We start from the raw sequence: 21,221 nt of genomic DNA on the forward strand, positions 1-21,221 counted from the left end.
GGGGATGTTTTTAGAGTTATGTTCTAGTTGTTTGGTCCCTCATTTGAGTCCACCTGTGTAGGTTCGGACCCGAGGAACCGAGGACCCCAGCAGTGATTTAGCTGCATCAGTATTTGTCAGAGCTAGCCAAGAGGTGAGTAGAATAAACCTTTACGATTTAAAGCAAATAAATTATAAAGTTTTTAGCATGTTCATGCATCATGAATGCCATGTGATGAATTAGGTTGCTTGCATTAGAATTCACGAATATGTTGCATTGCATTTATGATGTTGATGTGGATTGGTTATTGGATGATCCTCTAGTCCTCATATGGTATGATGATGTTACGGCATGATATGGTATGATGATGTTACGGCATGATATGGTATGGAAGTCCAGGTTGTACCCATTCTACGTCCCTGGCACTATGTAAGAGAAAGTCCAGGTTGTACCCATTCTACGTCCCTGGCACTTTGGTATGTTATGATATGTATGTTAAGAGAAAGACCGGTTGTACCTATTCTACGTCCCAGCACTTTGGAATGTAGAGGACTATTGGTGACAATACCATCCGAGATGTGATTTGTTGTGATGTGTTGCATTACATGATGGCATGAGATTTTAAATGTTGTTTTCTATTATTCTACTCACTGGGCTCTAGTAGCTCACCCCTTTTCCCTAATCCCCCAGGATTGCAGGTACGGGCTAGACAGAGAAGTCAAGAAGAGTAAAGTCTTATGTTTGTAATAGATAGAAAGTGGACATGATAAATTGTAAGATGATGTAAAAATTGAATAGTTATGTTATGTATAATGATATTGAGGTTTAGAAGTGTGCTTGACCATAGTATATTGTAATCCCTTTGGATACATAATCTTAATGTTTATTGATGACTATGTTTAGCAAACTCAACACATGTATTGTCACCCATTGAGGGGCATTGATGAGATCCCACAGAGGGGTCAAGTTTATAATTATGTATATGTCCAGTGCATGCACAGGTTGAGTTTGTTGTATGATAGAATATATGAAAAAAAAGTTTTAAATTTTTAAATTTTTATGTATGTTGTTGGTCATGTATGGGATTAAACAGGAGGGACAAATGGTATAATTTTTAAAAATCACAATGGCTAAATTAACGATTTTTTAAAATAGAGGGACGAAATGTTATATTTCACTAAATTAGAGGGACTAAATTATAGTTTACCCTTTTAAAAAATTTTATAAATTAATTAATGAATTTCATTATATTAAAAAGTTAAATAATATTTTTTTTTCTAAATAAAAACTGTTTGGCGAAATTGAAACCTGGCGAGGGGATAATAAATGGTGAAGAGGAATTGAGTGGTACTTTCCACCGCATCGATAAAGTCCAAAATGCGACACGCCCATCAAGCTTTTGAAAAGAAAGGTCGCTTTGCCATCTTTTTCACTCACTCATTTTGCATTGAAATTATTTGTTGGGTTTGGCTAAGTGCATGCCTCTGTGTCCAATTGCTACGACTTATCAGTGGTCCAAATTTAACAATCTCAGCCTCAGCCTGTGCCTGTCGTTTCTCACTTGAACGACGACAACAACAACTTCTCTTTTTAATATTACACAGGCCTAAGCCAAGTGGACGATCCAATCCATCCTGTGGTTATTGTGTGCGACATAGGCAAATGCTGTCAATTTAGTACACAACATGTCTGTCCATTTGAGTCGTCACTGTCTTAATAAAACTTAAATGGAATTTTAGTTTTCTGTCTAATTTATTTTAATTAGATTAAACTTCATTTATTTTATGAAAAACCAAAAACTAAATGATTGAAATTTATTTTTATAAAAAAAAAATTTTAATTTGACTTAAAACTAAATCAAATCGATGAAATTGAATCAAATCTCTAGCAATCAAATAAATAAATTTGTGATACCAAATCTGTCATCAGGTTGAGATGGCCGAGTTGGTCTAAGGCGCCAGATTAAGGTTCTGGTCCGAAAGGGCGTGGGTTCAAATCCCACTCTCAACAGAATTTTTCTTTTTTCCTTTCTTAAATCTTAAATCTCCTAAATAATAATAATAAAAATCAGATCGCACGTCTGAGGCGCGCTTTTGAGCTTCATAATCGTGATTCAACATTTTCCGCGCCCACGCTGAGCCCGCTTTCAAGGCTAACAACAAAAACCCATTTTCCCTCCCAACTTCAAAATCAGACCTCCATAAGCAAAAACAAGGAATGGCACAAGCAGCGAGGCTCAATCTTCGAATGCAAAAGGAGCTCAAGCTCCTGCTCACTGATCCACCTCCTGGTTCGTCGTTTCCATTTCTCTCTGCCGACTCCGACTTGTCCTCCTTGTCGACCATTGACGCCCGTAAGTTCCTATCCACTAGACTAGGTCACCAGGTAAGAGCGTTGCGATTGAAGCATATCATCTAATTTAACCTGTTCGTTTGAAAATTTGTATGCAGAGATTGAAGGGCCGGAGGGGACTGTATATGCTAAAGGGATCTTTAACATTAATATTCAAATACCGGAAAGGTATTGCTGAATTTGGTTTGTCGATAATGTTCAATTGGGCATTTCCTAGCTGTTTGATTGTAGTTATGGATTTTTTTTTTTCCGTTCAATTATTATTTATTATTATTATCACCGTGGGGTCGTTTTAGGTATCCGTTTCAGCCTCCAAGTGTGACATTTGCTACGCCGATCTACCACCCTAACATCGACAACGGAGGCCGAATTTGCCTTGATATTCTCAATCTCCCCCCCAAGGTCAGACCCTTGTTAAACTTCTTATTTTGTTCAAGTTTAGATTTTTTTACGAATTGATGATATTAATTGGAATGTTTTATACCATGGGAACAAGTGATTGCTTAATTTGAAGGAAGTTTTGGAAACTGAAACTAAATAAGTCTCATGTTTCTAGTTTAGTAAGATGGAAAACCTAGAAATGGTGTATACATATTTGATGGTTTTAGCTGAGATTGGGTTCTCAATAGAGCATACTCACTTTTAGGTAGCTGAATTTGAGCCTGAGCATAGTCCTAATTCCTAAATTTCTCATGGTTCTAGTGCACAAATTTCAATTTTGTTAATATAATCGTTCTATAGTTTGTCTTTCAACTAAGTTAATCGTGCCTTGGTTAAAACTGCTGGCATTTATGTTCATTTAGGTATTGCCATGGATTTACATTGTCGCACAATCAAAAAGTAGTTAATTTCTGAAGTCAGGTTCTATTTTGGATTTAACATTCGTTTGCTTGCTTTGTTTCCCCCTTAATGCAACAACGTTATGCACTATTCTGTTTTGACCCGTGAAACTCGCAAAAGAATAAGCTTCTCATGTGTTAAATCTTTAATCTGGAAGATGGTGTCCGGAATATTTCCTAAAATGTAATAACTGCTCAATGGTTGAACCATCAGATGGCTTTTAGTTCTTTAGAGTTAACTACTTTCACTTGCTATTGTAGAATGAATCACCCTGACTTAAAATCTTTGTGCCATTTTTCAAATTGCAACTTCTGTTTCTTTCAAAGATGTTATTTATAACAAGGCTCATGCTCTTACTTAAGCAGGGTGCATGGCAACCATCATTGAATATTTCAACTGTGCTAACAAGTATAGGATTGCTATTGAGTGAACCCAATCCTGATGATGGTCTAATGCCTGAAGCGGTGAGCGGATATGTTACTAGATGACCTTGCATTAGTGAATAAAGAAGTTATTATTTTCTGATATGTATGGCTGAATGAGCAGAGCAAAGAGTTCAAATACAATAGAAAGGCTTTTGACCAAAAAGCACGAGCTATGACTGAAAATTATGCCACGGCTGGAGCTAGTGGGCACAATTGCAGGAATCAGGGCATTCAAGTCAATACAGATCTAAGCACAGTGGTAGTATTAGTTGGTTTTTTCTTTAAAATTTTCCCAAACTTTATACTCCCTAATTTGTATTCTTTCTCTAGGTGGAAGTTAATCAATCAGAGAAAGAGTCAAAATATGAAGTCAGTGATTCTATTTCTAGTCATAATAAATCATACGGGATCAGTCAGAAGTTGTCATTAGAAGCTTCAAGCTCATCTCACAAAAGGGGTAGTGAAGCAGAGGACACTGTCGTGCCAAATCCCCTAAAATTTGACTCGAGAAATTTGGCAACAAAAAGAGATAGAAAAGAGTTAAGGGATATACCTGACAAGTACGCTCTGAGGGATGAGAAACAGTGTAGGGTTGGGAGGAAGTTGTCCCTCGAATCCTCAGTTCAATGTTGTGGAAGAGATGGTCATGATATGGATGGAGACCCAGTCCATTCACATTCACCGTGTAATGCACGGGCACTTGCTATGGCTCATTCAGAGTCACCATTGCTGCAGGGTGGAAGCCTTCAAGAACTGCAAGTCCATCGGCACCATGACAGCATTTCCACATTTGACAGCAAAATCATAAGTTCAAATAAGGCTTTTAAGGTTAGCCAGAAAATACCATCGAGATCTTTGGATGCTTGCCAAACAAATGATGGTACTAATGAGAAAATGCTTGTGACTCCTGCAATATCACCTTCTCACTCCCATTCTAATTCATCACGTGGGGCCTCGACTATTAACTCTTATATTAACAATGATGCACAACAGACTTGTCAGGTTTCAGTGGAAAATTTGGGAAATGGCTCTGCTGATACCAAATTTAAGAAGGCGTGTTCAGTACGTAAGAAGCTTTCCCTGGGCTATAAAGGTTCGCCAGGGGGACCAGAAAAGGATGGCAAGGAGAATGTATTGCTGATTCACAAGGTATCATCAAGTCCCAAAACTCAATGCAGGGCTGGAATTGGCCAGAGACTGCCTCTGGCTCCTCTGACTCAATTGCAGGGTAGCAATAACAGCCGGTTGCTCTTGCACTCGGGGGAAATTCCTACAGATGAATCTCAGAAGCAGCAATCTGACCAGCATGAGAATGAAAAACTGGATGGCGAGACTAAACAATGGGGAGAAGAAACACAAGTAGCTGAAACAATAATAGTGCTGGATAGCGAAGACAGTGAGGAGGAAAGCAATGGCACAGTAAGGTCTAAACTCTCACTCTCGCGCAAGTGCTTAGGAAAGAGAAAAGCTCAAGCTTGATTGCTGCGCCTAGTCAGGTCCTTGGTGCAAGGAACTAAAAACATTAGAATGTAACAGGGCTGCATAAAGTTATGCGCTCTGTTGTACCTGTATCATTGTATCGGTCCTAATAGTAATAGTGTTACATTTTTTTGTTGGATTAATAAACAATTGCACATGTTTATGGCTGCTAGTGCAAATTGCTACCAGCCTTTGACTGCCTGGTGGTAGTTAATATTTTGTTGAAGAATTCAGCACGTGCTGGTTGCCTTCTTTGACCCCATGAGTATCCCCTTACAAAGTTTTTTTATACTATTAATCTTAGTAATTTAAAATTAGTAAAAATTAAAACTGTCAATTTTTTTTTTTTTCAAATTTATCCTGACTACCATTAAAAAAATTAAATAAGTTCAAATTGATTAAAAAGAATATAAATTAAACTTTTAAATCTTTTGATCTTATTTGTAATTTTAATGATAAATTTAAAAATAAATTTAAATCGAAAAATATAATTTGATGTTTTTATCTCTTAAAAGTAAATTTTACTTTTTAACTGTTAATCTCAAACAAGAAAAAAAACACCTAATCCCGGTTGAGTCTTGATTCAATGAATGGGCAAAGCCCAGCCCAGTTAAAGGATCATACACATAGAACCACCAGAACAACCAGAAGCGGATAGAAATGCGGTGGTGGGGGGCGTAGAGGTAGGCGGTTGGTGTTATTACTACTTTCGATCCTGCGGAGAACAGGACGAGACGAAGAAGACGTCTTGAGAACAGCGCCTAGGAGGAGGCTATGGCATCTCTTTGCCTCTCCATATGCTCGACCTCGAAACCCTTAGTAGTGCCTCATGCCTCTGCAGCCGCCGTTGCTTCTTCTTCTTCTTCTTCTTCTTCTTCTTCTTCATCGAGCCGCAGTGGTTGCCGGAGCTCTCCATTTTTCTCCACACCGATGTTTGGCTCTGGATGCTTGATATCTTCCACTGCTAATACTAATCGGAGCCGGAGACGAAGGGGAATGGTTTGTATGGCTCCTGATGAAGAAAAATTGACCCGTCGAAATCCTCTGGATTTCCCTATCGTACGTGTCTCCTTTATCCTCTTCAATTGTACTTTTTGGATTACATGTTTTTGCAATTACGTATTTTTCTAATTGGCTTACTGATTTCCTTCTGATTATGTTGTGTTTGTGTTGTTTTAGTTCGCTTTTGATAGGAGGGATGTGAATTTATAATTAGATACAGGAAAATGGCAATGTAAGAAATGATTTTTTTTTTTTTTTTTGGTTGAGAATTTAGCTCTTGATGAATCAGAAATGAGATATAGATATATGTTGCATGGTACCCAATATCTACAGAATCAATCAGCTAAAAGGATTTGTATGGCCAAAGCTAGTTGAAACCTTAATCTGTTTGAGAACTTATTTTTCTTTTCTGAGACTGTCCATATTTTGAGAAACTACTTAATACTAATGTAAAAAAATTGACGAAGAAAAAGGTCATCCTGATGGTCTACTATTTAGTCTCGTCTTCCGAGCACCAGTTAAAAAGTGAAGAAAACTTGAAGTCTTAGAATTTCTGTCCTAGCCATTGTGAAACTAAATTGTAAAATGACAATGGAACCAACTTGAATGAATGATGATGTTTGACATTACAAGTTTAAATTTTTTGACTCTGCCAAAATTTAGTGATGAGTTCAATAACCGTGATTGAAATGATCTCCACATAAAGGAACTGTAAAAATTTTATTTTCTAGAACCAACGCTAAGACATTCTACATGTATATGTATTATGAATGGTGAATAAATAATGGCTCACAATAGTTTAGTATTTACTACTGAATGGCTATCAAACTCTATATATGTGTTTGGAATCTGGCCAAAATCACAGAGGCAAACAGATTTCTGGAGTTGTAGTTTATTGGATGGCTGTGTAGATTGTTTCCATTTCTAATCATGCATGAAGCCATATTATTTTGCTACAGTTACAATCATGCTGTTATGTTGTGACAAAAAAAAGAAATTAATCATGCAGAGTTTCCATTTAAATGCATTTTGATGCTGTCCTTTTAGGAGAATTGACTAGTAATTAAGTCATGTTTGTACTTGAAATAGCTTCAGCCTTTAGTCTTGAACGCTTACTTAAACTTTTCTGAAAGGATGTATCTGCTAGCGTACTGGTTGAATGTTTCCCATTTTGAAGAAAGGGCTGTTTCTCCCTTCTTTAATTTGATAGCCCTTAGATCCACATATTCCTACTAGAAAAATGTCTACCTCGTTGTTCCTGTGGTCCTTATAATGCTTGGCCTATCCTATCTGTAAAGAAAGCATATGGTTTCTAGTTGACTTGTTGGTTGGTCTGGAAGTTGGAACTTAGATTTGCCTGTCGCTTAGGTATAATGTAAACTTCTTAGAGATATCATGTTTTTGAGAATTGCTGTAGTGGATCTGTTGTTTAATGCTTTCTGTTTGATGTTCGTATGGTGAACATGAATTATTTTTTGTGATTCACATGGCAGGAGTGGGAAAGGCCCAAGCCTGGACGCAGACCTGACATATTTCCCCAGTTTAGCCCTATGAAAACACCAATACCACCCCCATTGCCATATGATCCTCCTGAAGAAGATGAAGAAGAAGAAGAGAAAAAGAAAGAGGAAGAGGAGGAAGATCCTGAAAAGGAAGAAGAACCAGGTCAGCCAGAGAAGCAGTAGCGTTTTGTCGCAGCGAGGGACCTTCAATTTCTGGTGTCCTTTGTGTAACCACATAGCTCTTGATAGTTGTATTTTAGCTTTTAGTGATGCTGATAGCAAGTGGATGAAAATGCAATAATCATCATCCAGTAAGAGTTTTGTCATGGTGGTGTGTCCCAGTTTGTGCTGAAAGGGTCTTGCAAACACCCCCACTCCCCTTCTTGGAATTTTTAAAGGCTGCAGGGTTATAAGTAGGAGTTTTCATTTCTTTTTTGGTTGGAATATGAATATTGTATTGACATATTTGATTAGTAAATTCCATTTTGATATCCTCTTTATGTGGATGTCTGAAATGAAAAATAGCACAGCATCAGTAGCATGCCCCAACCAAAACCAGCTGCTTTACACATTTTCCTGCTAGTAATCACTTCTAGCTGTGAAAAAGTGCTGCTTTGCAATGGGACCCTTGCTGTATAAGGAAAAATTTGAAGTAATAATGTGATAGTTTAATTGGTGTACCCTATTTAACTGTGATAGTTTAATAGTTTAATTGGTAATCACTCCTAAATTTTTAACACCTATTTAACTGTGATAGTTTAATTGGTGTACCCTAGTCCTGAAGTAATAATGTTAAGTACGAAGGACTAATGATACCTAATTTGAAGAAACCTCTCTAAGCTGTTGGCCTGGAGTGATATTCCCACCTGACATCCCCAGTTGATATTTTTAGGCATATTTCCTCTCTGTTGTGCACATGATGAATTATCATCCTCCCCAAGAGTAAATCACCACTTACCAATGGCATAGCAGCACAGGTCATGGCAAATACTTCAATAAAAAATCTGATCATATAAAATAAAGGTGTTGAAATGTTGAATCCATGTTGCAAGTGGCCAACTAATTAATTATAGTAAATCCTGGCTGCTAAAATTCCATATTTGTTTAAAAAAGAGATCATGAAGATAGAAAGAAAGAAAGAATTGGAGAGGCTTAAATGTGTACGTTCTTTTGATTATGTCCTAAAGCCAAAGAATGAATCCTCCAAATTCACTCAGGATTATGGACAGTTAGGTCTGAATATCAGATGAAGACTGGCAGCTAGAGAACCCACAGCCTAAAACCCAATAGTTTTCTCTCCCTATCTATTCAGGACTCCATTCCCACAACGTTTCTTGGCCGCCTCCCTCTCAAAAGCCATGGTATGCATCTTTCTGCTGATCATTCTTCAGCTCCCAGAGCAGGGCCAAAGCCATTTTCAGTTCCATTGATTTCTTATTTCCTTTTTATAATTGTTTCTTCAAGATAATGCAAACTAAGTTTTCTTCTTTCTTTTTATTCAAGCAGGGTCTGACTCCGGTGATGTTCCGGTCAGTGGTGAGGCTGTTGACATCCCTAATAAGTGAGCCTGCGGCTTCTATCTCCACTATACTATTTTACAGTGAACTTCTGCCTCAGAATATTATTTTGGAAAGATTAGTTCGACATGAGTTGCTTGATAATGAAAATCATCTGTTTCATTTCGTTGTTAACTTCTTGAGATGCTTCTGGTAGATGCAGATACCATCTTCTTCAACATGATTCTGATGCATTTGATCTGTCCCCATATTTATTATTTCAATTTCCCTTTTGTACTTCCAAGATCTCATATTTCATAGTTTAACAACTCTAATCTTTCTAAAGTTTATATTAAATATAAAAATAAAAATCCTAGACAAAATGAAGTTCCTTTTCTGAAAAAAATTAGCATGTAAAGTGATGTTTGGCATCAAGAAAAAAAAAAAAAAAACAGACAAGTTATCAGGTTATGCATTGACCCCCGGTGGCTGAAGCAGTTGTAGCATTATTGGCCTTACACCATTGCAGTCGATGGACCACAGCACTTGTAGTCTGTACTTCAAATATTAATTCAAGTTCCAGAGCTGTAAACGGTGACTATAGATTTGCAGCATTTTTCAAAAAAATGGCAATAATTTAATCTTAGTTGTTCACAAAGATGGCGATAATGGCTGTACATTTTCTTAATTGTCTTAAAATGACAGAAATAACCTTGGATGTCAGATGTACTCCATTGCATTCCTCATCTCTTATCCTTGTCATAGGTAAAGGACTCTTTTCCCGCCAAGACAGCTTCTTACCCTCTTTTCCATTACAGTGCCTCTTTTTAACTGCCTCTACGCATCGCAGAGCGAGATAGAGAGAAAAATGAAGGGCGCATCCAAGGTGATTATGGGGGCTACGTTGGTGATGATTGTGAGCCTTGCCATAGTGTTAGCCCTGATTTTGGTGCTGCTAGCTGAGCTTTATTGTTCTCTCTTACTTCGGCGGCGCCGCCTACTAGGCATCACCTCCTCCAATGCTACCACCACCGCCGCGGGTACCACCACTTCACCAACTTTCAATGCTTCCTCTCCACAGCCCCAGAACCGTAGAGATGCTCCTCACACTACATACTATGCCCCAGGGGTTCTTCATGCTCCAAGAAGCCTCTTCTTCCCTGCAGTTTCTTGCAAACGAAACAAGGCAACTGAAATGAAGGACCAACTCTCCCAAATTCATTACATTCTTGATGTCCATACCCAAGAATCCAACTCAAGTTCCCAACAACTTGGTCTTATAAACACTTCATCTACTAAGTTAGTAACTTCACCCCATCAAATTCGAGAAATCCCAATTCGAATTAGCAGCAGCGATGTTAATGAAAAAGCCTGTGGTGGTAGTGGAGAGCCTTTTGTTTGTATATCCAATCCCATCTACGACAATGAAGCAAGCAGGGAAAGCAAGGTAGAGACTCCATTTGAGACTCCTGGTTCATCACCATCTCGATTAGAAACAGGTGGCTCTTCAAGTGACGAGGAGATAGCACATCCATCTACATCCAGTCCACACTCACCACCAGCTACCCCTCCCTTAACTCCAATGAAGAAGCTCCCAGCAAAGGCATGTTCAGTTTCCTTGAGAGATGCAAGGTCTTTAGGCACTTCAGGGAGTGATATTGTGAGTAACAATGGCCTCTCATCTTCATCATCATCAGTGTCTCCGTGCACATCTCCTTCGTGGTAATTGCTTAAGTGCAATGTAAAAGTAGAGGTTGAAGCAAAGTTGTTGTTTTTGGTGGGGTTTTTTCATGAACCCTTTCGAGACGGGTGTCTTGTGAATATAGGGGAAGATAATGAGTGGAGTTACAACTCACAACTTAGCCAGGCGTGGCCATGGCTCGCTTGCCCAGGGCGACGCTCATGCCAAGTGAATTTAGTTCTCTGTTTCTAATGTATTTGCTTTGCGGAGCTGCTCTTTTGTTTTCATTTACTTGTATGGAGTTTTTGGAAAGTAGTTTGCACTTATTTTCTCTGGTATTGGTAGATAGCAAACAATCTTTTTTTTTTTTTTTTTTTTTTACTGTTTAGGGATTGTGAGGATGCATGTGAGCTGTTGCGAAGAGGACAAGAGGAATGAAAAAAAAAAAAAAATGAAATTTAAAAGAAGGGAAAGTCTCTCTGTATTTGAGGGACCTCGAGTGCCGATTTCGATGCACTGAAAGTGAAAAACAAACTGTCAACTGCGAGGCATTTGTCCATTTTAGATTATGACTAATCTTGTTATTTTCCATGAGCCCCATCAAACAAGAACCTTCAGTTTCTGCTCTGCACAGTACTGTTTTTAATAACTTGCTTATGGAGTGAGGTGGACTAGTGATTTGGACTTCTTACGGCTCTAAACAACTGTTGATATGTAATTCCAAGTTGTCTTTGTCTAGCAAGGAAGGTCCCTTACCAAGTAAAATTTAAGGGCCTAACCAACATTGGATCCATCTAGGCAGGTGAACACCAATTGGCAACAGAAATGAAGACAACAACATACTGTCCTTTCAAATTGCAATAGATTCAATGGTTTTTGAATGTTTCATCCAAGTAAGTAAATGAGTGACGGTGATTATCTATTTCATAAAAGAGCTCATTCACATTGTGTACAGTTTTTGCTGATGCCACTAGAAAAATCACTCCAATGTCTTCATCATATTGCTCACCTTCCTGTAACATTCTGGAGAATCACCATTACAAGATGCCTCTTCCATGCAGGCTGTATACGGTGGATGTTAAAATTTTTTAGTTTCTTTTTGTCTTCTAGGTCAGCTCAAGAATATTTAATATTAAATCACAGGCATAATGGCACACCACAATGCTTTTTTAATTCTCAAGGCAAGCAGAAAGCTAAGTGCTTTGTACATTTGAGTCAGTTACCTTGTCTTTGGAATTCTAGAACCCATTTTTTGACCCATTCAAATGATACTTGAAACGGAAGAACATATTTAACTAGTGAGATTTACATGTAATACTTTTAAATCTATCTCATGTCCACGTGTCGTATTTCTAATAGACTATATTATTTATATGTTATCAAACTGGTCTTTCAACGTAAGGAGGTTCGCTTATAAATACATCATCATTCATAAGAAACCATAATTATCTTATAAAAATTCAGTTTTTATTATGGTTCTAATGAATTCTTCTAACTAAAGCGCACTGCGTATGGATTAAAAGTGTCGGACTCATTCGTAGGTGAGTAGTATTCGATTTAAATTGAAAAAATCAATCGAATTAAATTAATTTAAAAATTTAATTCGATTTTTTATTCAATTCGATTCGATTTGATTTTTAATTTTAAAAATTTTAATTATTTTGATTCGATTTGATTTTGATCAGAATAAAATCAAAAAAATCGAACCGAATTGATTAGTAATAATATTATTTTATTTTCAATAATGTATAGAAATTAAATCATATTAAGTTTTAATTAAATTTTAAAATACTAAAAATAAAGTAGATAAAATAAAAAAATTATTAAAAATCGAAATCAATCAAATCAAATCGAATCGAATCAGAACGATTCGATTCGATTCAATTTCTAATCAAAATTAATTCGGTTTGATTTTTATAAATATTAAAATTTTAATTTTCGATTTATTCAATTTAGTTTGATTTTAAATCAAACCGACCAAATATTCACCCTACTCATTCCAGCTATTTAAATATAAATAATAGAGAGAGTAATAACCAAAATCCAAATTGAATTTCATAATTTTGTTGGTAATAATTTGACAAACTTTATATTAATAAATAATGTAGAAAATAATGTATATTTTCTATACATTTATATTTATAACTATAATTTTTTAGAAAAAAAAACTATAATTTTTTAGAAAATAATGTATAAAAATTTTAATTTTCAGTTTTTTTTTCTTAACTTTTTAGCATTAATAAAAGGTAAAAACACATACACTATATATAAGAAGAATAATTCATCCTAATCCATTCGATTTACTACTAGATCATTATCCACAATTTCTTTTTTTGGGATTTGGGATTAATTCGTGCCACTCATTGCTTACCAAATTAAACCACAACCTTCTCCATCTTTTATCTCTAACAAATATATATATATATATATATATCTCTATTTTGGGTGGAGCTGATATGCTTTGAATGGACTAGAATAAGCTTATTATAATTTTTTAATTTATGTTAAAATTGATAAAGATGGTGACCCTTGACTGGGATCCTGTTAAATTCTGGACGCAACACTTGGATGTTGTTTTATCCCGGCAGACTCGATCGCAAATACCAAACCCAAAACAGTTGGATGTTGTTTTATCCTGTAAAAAATAATTTTACTTATTTAATATATAAAATTTTTAATTGAATAAAAATACTTATTATTTTTGTGAAACTAGAAATAATTTACTAGAAAAAGCTGTAAATAATTAAAAGGAAATAATAATAAAAAAATGGCATTACTCTAATTTTTTATTGAATTATGAGCAATATTTTTCACATTCATAGAGTGAAACCTGAATTCTACAATTTGCCGCGTAAACAAGGGAGTGTTTGGTTTCTCATCATTAAGCCAAGAAGGAGAAGGAGAAGGAGCGGAAGCGGAGCATGACAAGCTCGACGTAACACCCAAACCGAAAACCATGACGTCATACTCAAAAACCTCCTCCGTTCCCTATGCTTCTGTACCTTCCCACCCTGACCCTGTTCCCCAAAACGTCATCGTTCTCACCCACTACCACCCACCTCCCAACCCCTCCCTCCTCTTCCTCCGCCGCTGTATCTTCTTCACTTTCGCTATCCTTCTTCTCTCTGCCGCCGTTTTCTTTTTCTACCCTTCCGACCCTACGCTCCAAATCACTCGAATTCGACTCAATCACGTCCGTGTTAACTCGTCCCCGACACTCACTATCGACCTCTCGTTCTCTCTTATCCTCAGGGTTCGAAACAGGGACTTCTTCTCTTTGGACTATAATTCTCTCGATGTTTCGGTTGGGTACAGAGGGAGAGAGCTGGGGCTTGTGAGTTCTCATGGAGGTAAACTTAGGGCGAGAGGATCGTCGTACGTGAATGCCTCGCTTGATTTGGATGGTCTTGAGATTATTAACGATGTGTTTTTCTTGATTGAGGATTTGGCTAGAGGTGTTATTCCCTTTGATACCGATACCAATGTCAATGGAGAGCTTGGACTCTTTTTCTTCAAAATTCCTATCGAGGTTAGTTCTTTCTTCTCTGTCCGTTTTCTTTCATTTCAGCAGGTTTGCTTCTTTGTCTTAAATGTGGATTTGTTTTATTTAATCGTACGCTAGAACTGTAGTTTAATGGTGAATATATGAATTTGGTGAAATTTCATTTGTTTTAGGTATAATTTAGTCTACAGGAATGTATAATCAATTCGGTCGAACTGAATTAATTGAGATATTTAAATTTAAAATTATGAAAATCAAAGAGGAAATCGAATTTGATTTGATTGGATTCATCGAATTGAGAAAACAACAATCATTCTGAAGAAATTCATGCTCAAAGCTCAGTTGCTTATTGTCCCCAAAGTTCTCAAGAACACAAATCACTCGACAATCACAAACCAAAAGGTTCGACTCTATTACAAATCAACAATAGAAATTTGCTAAAAGTGCAATTTAATCATTTTCCAGCAAATTCAACCATCCAAGTTGGATTAAAAATTAAAACCAATCAAAGTAACCATGAACCAAAAGGAAAACCTCGAATTTTCAAAATCCAATATCTCTGAAAGAAAATTCTATATGCAATAAAAAAAAGTTCAACTAAAAGATCCTACTTTTCAAATATTGTCATTTGTTGAACATGACGAAACACATTTCAGCAAGGGATTGACATAAATGATGAATCAGATACCATAAGTGGCTGACTGCAATCACAAACCAGTCTTTCTTTTCTTCTCTGAATTACTTGGTGCACCTTGTGTCTGGTCTGTTGTGCACCTTTAACCACTCTGGTACTCAGAAATATGATTCAGTGCTTATATAGTCTTTTGGCCATCCAATATCTTACAATTTAGAGAACTCTCTGTCATTTTGTGCTCTAATTCTTAGACATGCCTGCTTAGTTACACGTGTATATACATTGAAGATTATTACATAGAGCAAAAAGGGAAAAAAAGCCTCAGATCAGTAGGCTAATATATTATCTCTCATAAATGTGGTTAATTTGATCTGGGTGATGGAAGATTAGTAGATGTGGAAACTAGAGAAGCGTTCACATGTTTGAGCAAATATTTGCATCAGTCTGTGTGGTTTTCCTATAGTAGGACAATCCTTGGCTGCAGTAAGAGTGCACTTTTTGCATTTCATCTTTTTCTGTCAAATGCCTGGATGCACCTTTTTGTTATAGTATTTAGTTGCAAGTAGTAGACCTGTGCCATCGCCTCATTTGATTATTTTCATTGCTGTCTCACATCTGTTTCATTAACTAATTTATGTTATTTAAATATTTCAGGCAATAGTGTCATGCGAAGTGCTTGTGAATATTAACAACCAAACAATTGTCCAGCAAGACTGTTATCCTGAGGTGAGGAACTCTTTTTCTTCATAACAAATAATCTGAAATACTAATGTGGATTATTCATGCGATTGCTCCATAAGTTGCATGCACATAGATGGTCCCCTCATTACCAGAAGTATTCCCCTTAAGTGTTAATTTATTGACTTTGACTTTCTTCATGGTCGTTGATTTTTTCATTGGGTTTCAAATAGTCTCAAACTCAAAAACTCACAATTCTGGAGATGACTTCAGTGCCATTGAACTAATGCTCATTATTTTGATACTCTAGTTGAATGCCTATAAAATGGAAAGTCTTTCATAAATCAAAAGAACACTAGTTGGGTTTCCTCTCTTTCTTCGCACTGCAATAGAACACTATCTCTGCATTACTGCAGATGAGCTTGGATTTTATGTAGGTAGCCGGCTTTATGATGTACTAGGTCTGTAATATAGTACTAAATAATGTCATGTTCTGGTTTTGAGTGGTTTTGAAGAATTAATCCTCAAATTGGAATCTGATTCTTTTCAGTGATACGGGGAGGCTATCATCATTATTGTTGGACTCTGGCAGATTGTCTTGAAGTGGAAGGGCACAGAGCTGGGTGCCGGAGGTACATATTTTGACTTTTCCAGTAGCCCTTTGAGTAACTATACTAGATTACTAGTCATTCTCTCTGTTAATTGGTTGGCGTATCAGTGCAAATGGTTAATTTACCAAGGTAGTACAGAATATTTGTGTTTTAACACAACTTTCACCAAACTTACTGATTTATATTCACTTGGAAGTTTGTTGCTGCTGTAAATGCTGATTGGGCCTTTATGAGTAAATCAGTGATAAATATATACATGTAGTATTTCATAACATTACAGTAATTAGATCAAGAACTTCTGAAATTGGCATAGACTCCGGCAACGGAGATTCTATTTTAAGGGGTGGACATTAAAAGCTACGGAATGCGTATTAGAATGACCTGATATGCTTTAAATCACCACTTAAATACATATTGAAAATTTAGAAGATAACTGTGCAGGTGTATTTTTCTATAAGTACTTGTCTACACCAAGAGATGATGAAAGACAAATCAATAGAAAACGTCGTTTTTTAATTTATATTTTCAAATTTCAGCCAATATGAAATCGTTTTCTTCATCATGTACTATTTTCTATTTTCTTCTTGTATGTGATTTGAGTTCTTTCGTATGGCCCAATTGAAAAAATTATTGAAAATTATATGTTCAAAGTAGAGTAGGTATTCTCTGCGCAACACCGTTCTTTAAAAACGTAAGTCGTTGTAGTTTATATACATTGCGCGAGAGAGCAGGAAGAATGAGAAATTGGAGAAAGAAAAAAAAAAATGAACACCCATACCGATCTTGGTAGTTTATACATTAGATGTTTGATTTATAATTACAAACGAATTCACTTTGTTATTCGACGACCCCATGCATAATCAGCACGGTGGTGCCTACACCTGAAGGATCCTGGGTGCCTCGTCGGAGAACATATGCACCTCCCTATGGAGCCACCAGTAGCACCACCAACAGCGGCTGTTTCTGTTCTTGGTTGTTCAGTCACAGTATCAACTGCCTGGAAAACCAGCCATCTACGCTCCTCCACGAAGGCCCTATGGCTGATGAAACGCACAGCTGGATTACACATTTTTCTCCGAAGTCCAAACTCCTGCCGTAGGTTGTTAAATGTTTTGATGAGAAGCTGGAAACGGAGAAGCAAAAGAAAGGAATCTGTGGACTATGGGGTTATATAAGCAAAGAAAGGAAGGACTAAAGAGAGACGAGCAAGCAAAGTTAAATGGCATAAAGTGCTTTTAGAAATTAAGATTTTCCCACATAAAAGTTTGCCTTTCTGCATTGGTTAGGTTTCGTTAAGTGTTATGAAAGGGCCGGCATCTGCACTTTTTACACATCCACACTGGGAAAGGGACAATAAGCCACCTCATGCAAACCAAGCAATGTTATGGCAGCATATATAGTTTCCACTTCTGAACTGTTAAAATTCTGAATTTTGAAAATATTTCATAACACACCTAAATTATCTGAAAATGAAATTAAAATATTACACTAACATTTAATTGGGATCATGAAGTAATCTTAATTTTACTTCAAATAATTTAGGCGTATCAAGAAACACAAGTAATCTTAATTTTACTTCAAATAATTTAGGCGTATCAAGAAACACAAGTAATCTTAATTTTACTTCAAATAATTTAGGCGTATCAAGAAACACTTTCAAAGTTCAATATGCTACTAAAATTTTTTCTAAAAAATAAATCATTTAAATCAAACAACTTAAATATTAGAATATATTATTTAAATAAAATAATAAAACCTGCGCAATAAATATTGTTTTTCATAAAATGAGCATTTGATTTTCCTGGTCTACCAACCAAATTCAAAGCTGTGTACATGCAGATTTTGGAACAATAATTTTCAAGTATGAAGACTTGGACTTTTCATATTTACTTTTCTTTACAACATGAGCATGGCTTCTGTTATAGAAAATCTTTTCTAACATTTGACTATTTCCACTCTTATAATACAAAATAAAATATATTTAACACAACAATTACATTAAACAAACTCTCAATTTCGCCTCTCTCGACTTGTTTCTCTATCACCATTTCATTCATCATTCGTTTTATTTATTTTGCAATAAAAAAATAAATAAATTCTTATAAAATTTTATATTCTTTTAAAAATGGAAATATTTTGAATTAAAAAAATAAGAGAATTATTAAAACAAAAATTAAAATTTTTTATTTTAAATGACTGGTTAATTTTTTTAATCTACTATTTACTTCATAATATTTAAAAGTACAATTGTATTTTTTTAATAATCAATTATTTAAATTTAATGTTTTACATTTCGTTCCCTTTGTTATGCTTTCTGAATTATCCATATCATAAATTTTCCTTAAACAATTCTCCTGTTCTTGAATTAAATGCAATTCAGTAGTTCAATTCTTAATCTTAATGACAAATCTGAATAAAACAAAGAAATTTCAAAAGTTTTCCACTGATTGGACAGCTAAGTACTTCTAGAATATTTTGTTCAAAGGATTTACCATATATATGTGCCACGAAGCAGCGTTTTAGTGGCCATCATTTGGTCCGAGTCCATGAGCCGCCAACCGAGTCAAAAATCTCGCATCGCTGACGCGTACCCTTCACACCCACTCTCCGTTTTCCCCTCGTTTTCCTGGAAAATTCATGTGCAAGTGAGCTGTTTCTGTCCCATTCAAAAACGTGCTCCTAAATATCCATATAAATACCATCAAATCTTTTTCCCCTCACCATCTCCTTCATTCATCCATTCCGCAACTCTCTTTCTCTCTCGCACTCGCTATCTGATTCTTGGTTTCGCTGAATCCTCCTGAACTCGATATCTGTTGCTATTGATTTTTGAAGATGAGTCCGATGAAGTTGTATGCTGCTGAATTTGCTGGGTTTATGTTGTTTGCACTCTTGCAGCTCGGCTATGGACAAGGCCTGGCTCCTTCTCCTGCACCACAAGGCCCAACCAGCGATGGTGCGTTTATTTGCATTTGATTTAAAGATTCAAACTCGAAATTTGATAGTTTCTTCTTCCTAATATTGATTTTCGGGTTGATCTTGTTGTTGTTGCAGGCAAAAGTATTGATCAAGGAATCGCTTACATCCTTCTTCTAGTTGCTCTTGCAATTACCTACCTCTTTCACTGATTCTTTCATCCATTTATTCGATTTTTTTCTCTTGAAATTCATCATTTATTTGGAGAAATTGCAGCTATTTTGTATCTGCTAGATCCTTGTAATTTGTAAAAATATAATGATTATATATATCAATTTTTTTTCCTGGGCTGACGGAGAACGTTTCTTCTCTGCATCTATGCAATTTCGTTGGTTTACGGATTTATTTTAGCTAATTATTAATTACTTATTTAAATTAAATTAAAGGTTTAATTTAATAAAAAATAAATTAATAATATGAAAATTAAACTACTAAATTTTTATATTAAATCGATAGACTTTGATCCAAAAAATATAAAAGGAGCACCTTTACTTTGAAATTAAACTAATAAATAAAATAAGTTAATAAAAAATTCTGATTTTTGAGCTAAAGTAACATTTTAAACTTAGATTAAAAAAATAAAAATAATTAAAATCAGGAGAAAAAAATGGAAGGAAAGCAATTTATTTTTTATTATTATTCTTTTCATAATTTAAATTCATAATTAATAAAATTAGCTAATCAAAACAATAAATAATAATTGCTTGCATATCCACTCTTAAATTTTTAAATTGATCATTAATTAATATTTTACTTTTATATTATTTAACTATTTATGATTAATTTTAAAATAAATAATTGTTTTATTATTTAAATATTCTTAAACTAATAAATTATTAGTATATTACTTAAAATAGTTTTAAATATTTATCATTTAAAATTAATACATATTTAATTTTTTATTTATGAATTTAATTAATTTTATTTGATAATTATGTAGAATAATTATTAAAATTAATAATTTTGATAATATTTAAATTAATTTTTTAAATAAAAATTATTAAAATAATAAATTTAAATATTAATTAAAATATTATTTCCTCATAATTTTTATTCATTTTTTTAATTGTATTAAATTTATTGTCTAAAGTCTATTTAATTTTATTTTATTTTGAAATTTTTAAAAATATATCTGAATATTTAATAAAATTTAATATTTTTAAAATAAATATAATCAAAAAGTTAATAAAAAATTATTTTTTTAATATGTAAAAAATAAAAATGGATAAAAATGATGAGTAGGAAAAAGTAAAATAATTATTATAATTTATATTATTAGATTTAAATTGTTAATTTTTAATTTAATTAATTGTATTTGATAATTAATTAATATTTGATTATTTGATATCCAAAATATAAGGTTTTATAAGGGTTGTGTAAGCTTAGTCTGAGAGAAGAATGCTTCTCCCCTTTCATTCTTTTTCTTTATCTGTCAGTGATGTGTAACGGTTTTACTGTCATTGGACCACCTGTCTCTGCCATACGGATACGGACGTACGAGAATATCAGATCTCTGCTTCATGCGTATACCATTTAATTCTCCGTGGTACGCATGTGGATGAATCCACAAGGTGAATGGGCTGTCCACCTTTTATTCTTCGGACCGAACTGGAAGGCGAGATTAGAACTGAAGTCTAGGGGAGGTCTGAGCTGCGGGCCAAAAAGACTGGGCCAAACCAATTTGAGAGGTTTAAGAAGGGGTCCGGTCTTAAGACCGAATAAGCTAGACCTGATTCATGCAGGGGTGTAAAAGCCTTCAGATAAAGGGCTGTCATCATGAGTCAGGCCTCAAATCGGGATAATGAAATTCAACAATTATCAATATTTAAATCTATTTTAATAATTATTATCTTAAAATTTTAATTTTAATGTATTTTATACTTTAAAAATTTTAATATTTTTTGATATATCTACCATTAAATTTATAAGTTTTAATTTATATATATATATATATGAAAGTTAGATAAAGAAGTGTCAGTAAGAACTAGCACTAGACTTCTTCCCCCCTTTTTAAATATTATTTAAAAATATCAAAAATAATTATTACAATATTAAAATTTTAG

General features: G+C 34.8%; 4 protein-coding genes, 1 long non-coding RNA gene and 1 other non-coding gene across 7 annotated transcripts; all 6 read left to right on the forward strand.

Moving 5' to 3' along the window:
* The first annotated feature begins 1,909 nt into the window (after positions 1-1,909).
* TRNAL-AAG lies at positions 1,910-1,990 on the forward strand. The gene has a single exon. It is a non-coding gene; the product is annotated as a tRNA-Leu (tRNA).
* A 55-nt stretch (positions 1,991-2,045) lies between these two features.
* LOC110603194 lies at positions 2,046-5,333 on the forward strand. Its single transcript, XM_021740896.2, has 6 exons — positions 2,046-2,333; positions 2,431-2,500; positions 2,629-2,734; positions 3,538-3,636; positions 3,719-3,856; positions 3,928-5,333. Exons 1-6 carry the CDS (start codon positions 2,198-2,200, stop codon positions 5,074-5,076), a joined length of 1,698 nt encoding a protein of 565 aa, XP_021596588.1. The 5' UTR covers positions 2,046-2,197; the 3' UTR covers positions 5,077-5,333.
* A 378-nt stretch (positions 5,334-5,711) lies between these two features.
* On the forward strand, positions 5,712-8,071 carry LOC110602848 (coiled-coil domain-containing protein 9). Its single transcript, XM_021740430.2, has 2 exons — positions 5,712-6,135; positions 7,572-8,071. The coding sequence occupies exons 1-2, from the start codon at positions 5,851-5,853 to the stop codon at positions 7,761-7,763; spliced, it is 477 nt and encodes a 158-aa protein (XP_021596122.1). The 5' UTR covers positions 5,712-5,850; the 3' UTR covers positions 7,764-8,071.
* A 148-nt stretch (positions 8,072-8,219) lies between these two features.
* On the forward strand, positions 8,220-11,095 carry LOC110603087 (mediator of RNA polymerase II transcription subunit 1). Of its 2 annotated transcripts, XM_021740761.2 has the most exons (3): positions 8,220-8,941; positions 9,087-9,841; positions 9,927-11,095. In XM_021740761.2, exon 3 carries the CDS (start codon positions 9,945-9,947, stop codon positions 10,800-10,802), a length of 858 nt encoding a protein of 285 aa, XP_021596453.1. In that variant the 5' UTR covers positions 8,220-8,941; positions 9,087-9,841; positions 9,927-9,944; the 3' UTR covers positions 10,803-11,095. The 2 variants fall into 2 exon arrangements, with proteins under 2 accessions (XP_021596453.1, XP_043807955.1); XM_043952020.1 differs by having other exon boundaries at positions 9,087-11,095.
* A 2,487-nt stretch (positions 11,096-13,582) lies between these two features.
* Positions 13,583-16,454, forward strand: LOC110602933. Its single transcript, XM_021740539.2, has 3 exons — positions 13,583-14,286; positions 15,548-15,619; positions 16,122-16,454. The coding sequence occupies exons 1-3, from the start codon at positions 13,714-13,716 to the stop codon at positions 16,122-16,124; spliced, it is 648 nt and encodes a 215-aa protein (XP_021596231.1). The 5' UTR covers positions 13,583-13,713; the 3' UTR covers positions 16,125-16,454.
* Positions 16,455-18,486: 2,032 nt separating this feature from the next.
* On the forward strand, positions 18,487-19,449 carry LOC110604083. The gene is made up of 2 exons (XR_002486203.2): positions 18,487-19,138; positions 19,237-19,449. It is a non-coding gene; the product is annotated as an uncharacterized LOC110604083 (long non-coding RNA).
* The last annotated feature ends 1,772 nt before the right edge of the window (positions 19,450-21,221 follow it).

Source organism: Manihot esculenta, chromosome 16 (assembly GCF_001659605.2).
Source record: "Manihot esculenta cultivar AM560-2 chromosome 16, M.esculenta_v8, whole genome shotgun sequence".
Taxonomy (NCBI): Eukaryota; Viridiplantae; Streptophyta; class Magnoliopsida; order Malpighiales; family Euphorbiaceae; genus Manihot; species Manihot esculenta.

Excerpts from the sequence above, each read along its gene's own strand:
- LOC110603194 (XM_021740896.2), top strand. The coding sequence starts at position 2,198 with ATGGCACAAGCAGCGAGGCTCAATCTTCGAATGCAAAAGGAGCTCAAG. Across the intron at positions 3,637-3,718 it reads ATGGTCTAATGCCTGAAGCG|AGCAAAGAGTTCAAATACAA; the intron begins GTGAGCGGATAT and ends CTGAATGAGCAG. Across the intron at positions 3,857-3,927 it reads ATACAGATCTAAGCACAGTG|GTGGAAGTTAATCAATCAGA; the intron begins GTAGTATTAGTT and ends TTCTTTCTCTAG.
- LOC110602848 (XM_021740430.2), top strand. The coding sequence starts at position 5,851 with ATGGCATCTCTTTGCCTCTCCATATGCTCGACCTCGAAACCCTTAGTA. Across the intron at positions 6,136-7,571 it reads ATCCTCTGGATTTCCCTATC|GAGTGGGAAAGGCCCAAGCC; the intron begins GTACGTGTCTCC and ends TTCACATGGCAG.
- LOC110603087 (XM_043952020.1), top strand. The coding sequence starts at position 9,945 with ATGAAGGGCGCATCCAAGGTGATTATGGGGGCTACGTTGGTGATGATT.
- LOC110602933 (XM_021740539.2), top strand. The coding sequence starts at position 13,714 with ATGACGTCATACTCAAAAACCTCCTCCGTTCCCTATGCTTCTGTACCT. Across the intron at positions 14,287-15,547 it reads TCTTCAAAATTCCTATCGAG|GCAATAGTGTCATGCGAAGT; the intron begins GTTAGTTCTTTC and ends TAAATATTTCAG.